The sequence below is a fragment of the Clinocottus analis genome, unplaced genomic scaffold (genome assembly GCF_023055335.1).
Source record: "Clinocottus analis isolate CAN_PGR_092001 unplaced genomic scaffold, fCliAna1.0.p SCAF_4, whole genome shotgun sequence".
Classification (NCBI taxonomy): domain Eukaryota; kingdom Metazoa; phylum Chordata; class Actinopteri; order Perciformes; family Cottidae; genus Clinocottus; species Clinocottus analis.
Window position 1 is genome coordinate 19,202,225 of NW_027176153.1, and position 8,793 is coordinate 19,211,017.

The 8,793-nt window shown below is 42.7% G+C and overlaps 1 protein-coding gene across 2 annotated transcripts; it reads left to right on the forward strand.

Annotated features, from left to right (window-relative positions):
- The first annotated feature begins 386 nt into the window (after positions 1 to 386).
- ddx23 (DEAD (Asp-Glu-Ala-Asp) box polypeptide 23) lies at positions 387 to 8,237 on the forward strand. 2 transcript variants are annotated; one of them, XM_068597840.1, is made up of 17 exons: positions 387 to 470; positions 1,303 to 1,445; positions 1,554 to 1,679; positions 1,903 to 1,993; positions 2,087 to 2,152; positions 2,242 to 2,380; positions 2,473 to 2,606; positions 3,236 to 3,348; positions 3,465 to 3,608; positions 3,805 to 4,030; positions 4,530 to 4,675; positions 4,795 to 4,972; positions 5,774 to 6,016; positions 6,124 to 6,275; positions 6,376 to 6,484; positions 6,895 to 7,069; positions 7,184 to 8,237. In XM_068597840.1, exons 2-17 carry the CDS (start codon positions 1,303 to 1,305, stop codon positions 7,405 to 7,407), a joined length of 2,409 nt encoding a protein of 802 aa, XP_068453941.1. In that variant the 5' UTR covers positions 387 to 470; the 3' UTR covers positions 7,408 to 8,237. The 2 variants fall into 2 exon arrangements, with proteins under 2 accessions (XP_068453941.1, XP_068453942.1); XM_068597841.1 differs by having other exon boundaries at positions 1,906 to 1,993.
- The last annotated feature ends 556 nt before the right edge of the window (positions 8,238 to 8,793 follow it).

An 8,793-nucleotide genomic window follows, 5' to 3' on the forward strand; every position in this document is an offset into this window, starting at 1 on the left:
CTTTAATGTATTTGTATCAATGACTAATTTCCTCTGAAATGTTCTACAAACAAACACATTTAAAAAGAAAAGAAAACAAGTTAATTAACGGTTAATCTTTTTCATTGGTGAAATACAAATAATGTACTATACAAATTCTGCTTGATTCATTCTGTATCGTGCTTACATGCAACACGGTCGCCACCTTGCGTCCATAGAATGTGCCATAGATGTCCGACCTACACAGACAGTCTGAAGGTATTTCTGGTCAGGCATTTAGTTTTTCATGTACCCAAACAATTGGGGCCTTGAGAAAACACTTCCTTTTTGCTGGGTAATGTAGTGTACACAGCCGCAGTCTGCAGTTTGCGCGGAATTCTCAGTACTACAACTCCCACAAACCCTTGCGGCCATTCGCTCGTGTCGGGCGACATGGCGTCTTCTTGAAAGCGTACATCAATCGCAAGTGTTTTCGTGACAAAGTAATTAAGGTAAGCTGTAAATGTCGTAAAGAATCAAACGCCTACTGTTGTGTTTTATAAAGACGAGTCGTTTGACTCGAACGGGGCTTTACTTATGCACGTTTGGATTGTTTATAGAATATAATTAGCCGTTTGGCTAAGTTGTTAGCTAACGTAAGGACCTATGCTAGCTCGCTAACGTGAGCATTTATCTGCATTCATTCCGCAGAGTAACTTGTCTGGTTGCTTACGCCCGGAATCTGACCTTAAGTCCAAATAGTGTCGTTACACTTTGTTTGAAAATATAATAAAGCTCAAACTTTTACTGTAAGCAAATAATGAACGTTACTTCAGATTCTTGCAGGACAATTAACGTGATATTCATGTAAAACTCAAGCAGAGCTGACTTAACTCACATGTGTCCTCAACCTTCATTACCGCTTGTGATTTTGATTGTTGTTTATATTTCAAAGGCTCTAGTGTTTTTGGTCTGCTAGAAAATATGCACTTGACAATAAAAATGACTTAAAGTAACTTAAAATGTATCTTTAGTTGTATAGTCCACAAGTATGTATTTCTTTTTCTTATCACACAATTACGTAAATAATATGCAAACCTCAAGCAATGTATATGAAATAATTATGTAATTATGGGACCATTGCTTGTAATACTTTGTCTTGCAAAATTAGATTTTTATGATTGGCTCTAAATTATTCACCTTACACTCAGATGGATAATAACCACCTAGTCGTTTCCTCTTAACATCCTGCTGTTTTTGGCTAAAAGAGGAAATAAGAATCCTGCGAGTGAATGTCCAGTAACTACAATTTGACCTGTGAAAACATTCTTGTTGTGTTTGCAGATGGCAGCTGACTCGGCAGACAAGAAAGATGCTGAACCCTCAGGAAGCAAAGACCGGGAGAGAAAACGCTCACGAGAGCGTAAAGTATCACCGATACGCAAACGTCGTTCTCGTGAACGGAATCGCTCAAAGTCATTAGAAAGGTAACTTAATATTTGATTGTCATAATTTCTAGTTACACACAGAACATTTGTCTTATTTTTGTTTGTGTTTTTTTGTAACATTGTACGTGATTTGTATTCGGATAACAGAGACCGACGCACGAAAGACAAGGACAGAGAGAAGGAGCGTGACAGAGATAAGGACAGAGAAAGAGGCCGCGGTAAGGAACGCGACGGCCATCGGCGTGACAATAAAGATCGCGGCAAGAGGTCCAGGTATGTGAATGACAGAATGGAGAAAGCTCACATGACATCAGACAAAAGGCAAACTGTGTTTACGCAACAGTGTCAGTTAAATTTGCTATAAGGAACAACGTTTCTCACAGTGACTTTATTATATGAGTATTTAAGGGAAGATGTTTTGGAATTGTACATTGTAATTAGTCAAATACACAATCAAAGAATGATAACATCTGTTTTAATTCAATTCCCTTTGAAGAAGTCTCTCTCCCAAGTCGAGGGAAAAATTAAAGAGAGACAAGGATATCAAAACGGAAGAGGAAGAAGATGAAAAGAAGAAGAAAAATAAGGTAAAAAAAAAATCTGGTTCGGCTGAATCTTTCATGGTGTTACACTACATCGTTTCCTAGATTGTTATTTTAATGTTTGATGCTTCTGTTCAGGTCCAACCTTTATCTTTGGAAGAGCTTCTAGCCAAGAAGAAGGCAGAAGAGGAAGCGGAGGCAAAGGTGAATTTCCTCAGTTTCACATTTGTCCTTTCCATTTTAAACCCAATATTATTTATCCCTCACTTTTTTAAATTTTTTGCCTGTGTCAGCCCAAATTCCTCTCTAAAGCGGAGCGAGAAGCCGAGGCTCTGAAACGTCGGGAGCAACAGACTGAGGAAAAGAGGAAGGTGACAGAAGATGAGAGGAAGAAGAGAAGGATGTTCCAGGACATGGGCAGAAAAATGATGGGTGCGTATCAGGCACTTGTTCAATCGATTTTAAACTATCTGCACTCAGTTTACAGAAGCAAAATGACGGGAACTGAGATTGTATGTTCACAGAGGACCCCCAGGAAAGGGAGAGGCGCGAGAGAAGAGAGCGAATGGAGCGAGACAGCAACGGGAATCAAGACGACGATGGAAGACAAAAGCTCAGAGAGGAGAAAGACAAAAGCAAAGAACTCCACGCCATCAAGGTATGTCTCAGGAGAACATAAGGAGAGCAGAGGAAATGGTGGTGGTGACCGGCCAATTTTGAATGTTAGATTTGCATTAAGATGAGCATGAAGTCTGATTCGAACATCCACACTCCTCTGTCCACTTGTAATTTAAATCCCTTCCGAAAAAATTTCTTCATATTTTAAATTAGATCCCTGAGTTTTTCCAAAAAGATGCTTTTCCTAGTTCATGATTCCTTTGGGTGACAAAATAAAGGGAGGTTAAAATATTTTTTCATATTGTCAGATTAACGTAAAAGGCTGCAACAGTACACGGTTAAATAAACAGAGGCATTTAACGCATAATCTCACACCCACGATGATCATACATTTTGATATCAAATGATTGTTGTGGTAAATGTCCTGTCATCTCTTACAAACAACGTAATAAGTGTATTTGAGTGCGTCACCTCGGCCTGAACGATAAAAGCCATTATTTATTTAAACGTATGAAGCCAACGATGTAATGTATTTTGTCTGAATAGTGGTTTATCGTTTGGTATTTAAGCATTGCAGACATCACAATGTCAACCTTTAAACGCTGTAAACCTGTGCATTAAAATCCAACATTTGAATCGTGTCATTTACCAAATCAAATGTCTTTACAGGAGCGTTACCTCGGCGGGGTCAAGAAACGCCGGAGAACTCGCCACCTGAATGACAGGAAGTTTGTGTTTGAGTGGGACGCTTCTGAAGACACCTCGGTCGACTACAACCCGATGTGAGTAAGAACGCCAACGGATTGCATCCTTTGAATTGAACGAGGTGTTGTAAAATAGTTTTTTTTATGTATGTGCACCAGTCTCAACAACGCGACGTTCCCAATCTGTCTCCCAGCTACAAAGAAAAGCACCACGTGCAGCTGTACGGCCGAGGCTTCATCGCTGGCATCGACTTAAAGCAGCAGAAAAGAGATCAGTCAAATTTCTACTGTGACATGATGGAAAACAGGCGGACGCTGGAAGAGAAGGAGCAGGAAGAGTGAGTTCAACACGCAGACGATCATAGCCGTTTGTTTCCTTTGAGAGATGCGAGTGGTTTTCAAAAGTATCTTTAGGTTGTTTTTTTTAACCCGAAAAAGTAACACTGCTCGTATATAAATTAAAGTGACCGGAAGGTAGTGAAATAACAAAATGGTCGTGAGAAGTATACACATTTCTTATAATTCTCCTCTCAGGGTGAGACTGAAGAAGATGCGCAAGAAGGAAGCGAAGCAGCGCTGGGACGACAGACATTGGTCTCAGAAGAAGCTGGAAGAGATGACGGACAGAGACTGGCGTATCTTCAGAGAGGACTACAGCATCACCACCAAGGGAGGGAAGATCCCCAACCCCATCAGGAACTGGAAGGAGTATTCGTTGCCCGACCACATCCTGGAGGTCATCGACAGCTGCGGCTACAAGGTCGGCAAACTGAGTCTCCGTTTCATTAGAGGAATGTGAGCTTTTATAGCTTTAACAAGCAAATTTAAGATTTTATTTTAGTTTCAGCTGTGCACAAAACAAAAGGCATAATTTGTATGCCCAAAAAAACTGTGGGGTGGTGTGTCTGTATCTTCAGAGACTCTGCTCTCAAACATAAGATGCTTCTGTGCATCGACCTCAATTCAAAATGCAGCGACCAGGTGCAAGATTCTAAACGCACATCCAAGAAGGAGCTACGAAAATATAGCCGACGAAAACACAGATATAGCGAGACGTAACACTCCAGCCAAGGCGGGAGAAACCCTGTTTACAGACCGCAACCGACACATCCACTCATTCTGCTCATGTTCGTCATAGTTCAAATCAATTTATTTTAACTTTAGTATTTTCTTCTAACTGACCTACAAACTGATGTGTCCTCACTGCTTTTTGGTCGGTTCAAATGACTCCATAATGACTTTTCTCTCTTCAAATCCAGGACCCAACTCCGATTCAGAGGCAGGCCATTCCTATTGGCTTACAGAACCGTGACATCATCGGTGTGGCCGAGACGGGTAGCGGTAAAACGGCTGCGTTCCTGATTCCACTGCTCGTCTGGATCACCACCCTGCCAAAGATCGACAGGTAACGCAGTCCACTCCAATAACGTTACATGAACACACCGACGGGTGTGTCTACATTTTTACTTTGACGTTTTTTAAGTTTTTTTGTAACCCTCTTATTGCTTTCGTCTGTTCGTGCAGGATTGAAGACTCGGACCAGGGTCCTTACGCCGTGATCCTGGCGCCGACTCGTGAGCTGGCGCAGCAGATCGAGGAAGAGACCTTAAAGTTCGGCAAACCTCTCGGCATCCGCACGGTGGCCGTGATTGGAGGAATCTCCCGAGAGGACCAGGGCTTCCGTCTCAGGATGGGCTGCGAGGTGAGACGTTCAGAAATAACTTTTTACATGTTGCGTTATCAGGGAATATTTTCATATGCAACTTAATGTCATTTTGAAGTATCCTTATCTATTCTAAGTGTAGCCTCGCCGGGTGAAACTCACCGTAAGAACTAAAAAGAAAAACTGGAAGTAGCAGTTGGTTAGCTTAACCACTCACACAAACAAAAACCGTAACAATTTAAAACAGCATTTTCTAAAAAATAAACTTGAAACTAAAAATACTAACCTTGTGCCCACGTCGGCCAGGTGCTAAAACAAACACCTAGCAGCCTTTTAATAAGTATTTCCGAACTTTTCATTTCGTCCCGTTTCTTACTTTCAACTTCCAGTTTTGTACCATCAAAATAAAAGCGCAACCGGAAATGCACCGACTGCCGTAACACAACTTCAAAATAAAAGACATTAAAAAAAAGGAACAAACTATTAAAAAATACTTTAAAATTTCAGTGGTCCTTTACGCTAAGTATTAACACCTGATGTGAATGCAGAGGCCCTTGTAGCTGTCATTATCCAGCTACAGATGTTATCACAGCTGTGAACGGAGTCTGGCCACACTGACTCTGCTAACAGCCTGTAACTGGACGAAGTAGCCCGGTGTTCAGGTTAGGTGTTAGATAATGGTGTTAAAAATGATTTTGGTTGGTAAAAGTGATTGTTAGCAGCTATTTTGGCTCACCAGCCTGTTTTCTCTTGGCAGGAAGTCCACCCTGCCGTTACATTTCTTAAACAACTCACAAATTCACCAACTTGCATGTTTTATTTCCTTCTCTAACTCTCTAGATTGTGATTGCCACCCCCGGTCGTCTGATCGACGTGCTGGAGAACCGCTACCTGGTTCTGGGCCGCTGCACGTACGTCGTCCTCGACGAGGCCGATCGTATGATCGACATGGGCTTCGAGCCCGACGTCCAGAAGATTCTGGAGTACATCCCGGTGACCAATCAGAAACCGGACACGGACGAAGCGGAGGACCCCGAAAAGATGATGATGAACTTTGAATCTGGAAAACATAAATACAGACAAGTATGCTCCTCCGGCAAAACACCGTTCACAGTCACGAGCCCTCGCCGCCAGGCGATCTCGCCGTTTGCTTGTGTTTTTCACGCTTTTGTTTTTCCTGCTCCTTTCAGACGGTCATGTTCACGGCCACAATGCCCGCGGCCGTGGAGAGGCTGGCCCGGAGCTACCTGAGACGTCCCGCTGTGGTGTACATCGGCTCTGCCGGCAAACCTCACGAGAGAGTCGAGCAGAAAGTGATGCTCATGTCCGAGGGAGAGAAGAGGTGAGACGGGACGCAAAAAAACGTGAAACTCTAAACGTATATTTCTCTCTGTTAAAAGTGTCAAAAACTGAGTGCGTTTTGGATTGTGTGTGTGATGCAGGAAGAAGCTGTTGGAGGTGTTGTCGCGTGGCTTTGAGCCTCCCATCATCATCTTCGTCAACCAGAAGAAGGGTTGCGACGTGCTGGCGAAGTCTCTAGAGAAGATGGGGGTAAGTGGCTGCAGACTGGAGTCGACAAATAAACATTGAACGTGTCTATTAAATGAGCAAAAGTTTATGCTCTGAGCAAAACATTCGTAGCCATTTAATTTTCCCTGACAGTTGGCGCAAACGTGGTCCAATTGTCTGATTTCTTCTTTTTGAATATTAATTCGTAGTTAATTTATAACTTGAGTAGTGACTGTCCCATGAGCCTGAGCTGTACTTTGTGTTAAGTGCTAATTAATGTTGCTAAACATCCGGTTAACATACATTTTCATAGTGAGCATGTTGGCGTCATACTGCTGTTATGATGTAGTGGAAGAAACGGACAATACATCTGTATTACACTCGCTCCCATAGCTCTCAGTGAGCTTCATTTCCTCCTCAACTTAACCCGAGTTGTGTTCTTCTTCACGCAGTACAACGCTTGCACGCTGCACGGCGGCAAAGGCCAGGAGCAGCGAGAGTTTGCGCTCTCCAACCTCAAGGCGGGAGCCAAAGACATCCTGGTGGCCACGGACGTCGCTGGTCGAGGTATCGACATCCACGACGTCTCCATGGTCCTCAACTACGACATGGCTAAGAACATTGAAGGTAAGAAGCCCTCGTTCTCCGCGTTTCTGTTTATTCTTTATTGTCTGTGTGGGTTTTATTCACAAACATGCAAAAAAAACCTTAATGTCGCCTCTCGCCCTCCTCCCCCCGCAGATTACATCCATCGTATCGGTCGTACGGGTCGAGCCGGTAAGAGCGGCACGGCCATGACGTTCCTCACCAAAGAGGACTCGGTGGTGTTCTACGACCTGAAGCAGGCCATCCTGGAGAGCCCGGTGTCCACCTGTCCGCCGGAGCTGACCAACCACCCGGACGCTCAGCACAAGCCCGGAACCATCCTGACCAAGAAGAGACGCGAGGAGACCATCTTCGCCTGATTCAGCCAGACTGCCTCCACACGAACTGGACTTGATACGCTGAACACACACTCTCACCCATGCACACACACACACACACAGCAGAGTCTCAAACTGTTTCTTTACCTTGTAGCTGTACACAATGTCTATTTTGCAGTCTGGATTTGGTCTCTGTATTTTACTCTCATTTCTTTGGCTCTTTCTCCACCTCCATCTCTCCCTCGCTGTCGTCAACTGGTGCAGGAATCATTACCGTACTGGTTTTGGGGCTCAAACGTAGGCGGTTTCCTCATCTGTGTGTGTGTGTGTGATTTTGAATATTTGTACTCATTCAAGTGTGTGTCATTGTGGACTCGGTGACGTATGTTCTGCTTTGCTTCTCTACACATGAAGTAAGGATGTAACTGATCTGTATAGATGATGCTCAGATCTCTTGGGTCATCAAATGAGATAAACACCAGCCGGGACGCCAGTGAGTTTGTAAGTGCTGTGTTTTATTGATTATCCGGCGACCATAATTTCAGTTTCCTGTTTGTTTAAGAGACCAATGCCAGAAGTGACGGTGATTTTCTTTAGTTTCAGATGCATCCTTTGACTCAACTGTGATTCATGCTTTTAAATATAAACGTTTGTAAGAAGTGACATTTGGCTCGTTTCTGCCTGGAAAGACTCCAGAAGGTTTTCTTTTCTTCCGATAGCCGATGTGCTCAATGGGTTAATATCGGGATTCAAGGAAGGGTCGAGATCTTTTATTAACTTACGCACTAAAGAGCAAACTCCATGCGCCCGAACATGTGGAGCTTTGATCAAACCGACTTTGTCGGATTCACAACTTTTTTTTTTTTTTTTTTTTTAACAAACCAAAGCATTTACATCAGAAACCCTCCAAAAATAGATTAGATCAATAAATTAGAAACACACACATAAAGATGAACATTGTATTCATGTAAAGTATGTTCTTGAGTTATCTTGATTAATTATGATCCAGGCATGTAACCAATAAAGGTTTTTATTCATAATTCCACCAACGTTGCTTAAAGTTTTGCTCTTATGTTTAAAGATGAGTTTTACCTTCTTTTTTTTTTATCTCTGTGATGAAGCAGTTAGATTATCTCTCGTAGACAACAGCTGCCAACCACCATGTTTGTGTTTTTAAGGCCTTAAAATCATGTTTCAGCTTGTTACTGTGGGGCGATGAGGCTCGACGTTAAACGTGTGGATTTTCTGCCAATGTTGGAATGTTTTTTAAAAAGAGGGGTTTTAGCTTTTTTTCCCCCTTTGTCACTGATTTTAAAATCCAGATGTTAAATAGTCTTTTAGGGGCTTTAAATGTCCACTATGTGTTCCCTGTTGGTACCCGGTGTGTGTCCATATAACAAGTCAGAAAAGCACCAAAGTGATTCTGAT

Bases quoted from the DNA above. Each gene is read 5' to 3' on its own strand.
- ddx23 (XM_068597840.1), top strand. From the start codon at position 1,303: ATGGCAGCTGACTCGGCAGACAAGAAAGATGCTGAACCCTCAGGAAGC. The intron at 2,153-2,241 runs GTGAATTTCCTC...TGCCTGTGTCAG, and splicing joins AAGAGGAAGCGGAGGCAAAG to CCCAAATTCCTCTCTAAAGC. The intron at 7,070-7,183 runs GTAAGAAGCCCT...CTCCCCCCGCAG, and splicing joins CATGGCTAAGAACATTGAAG to ATTACATCCATCGTATCGGT.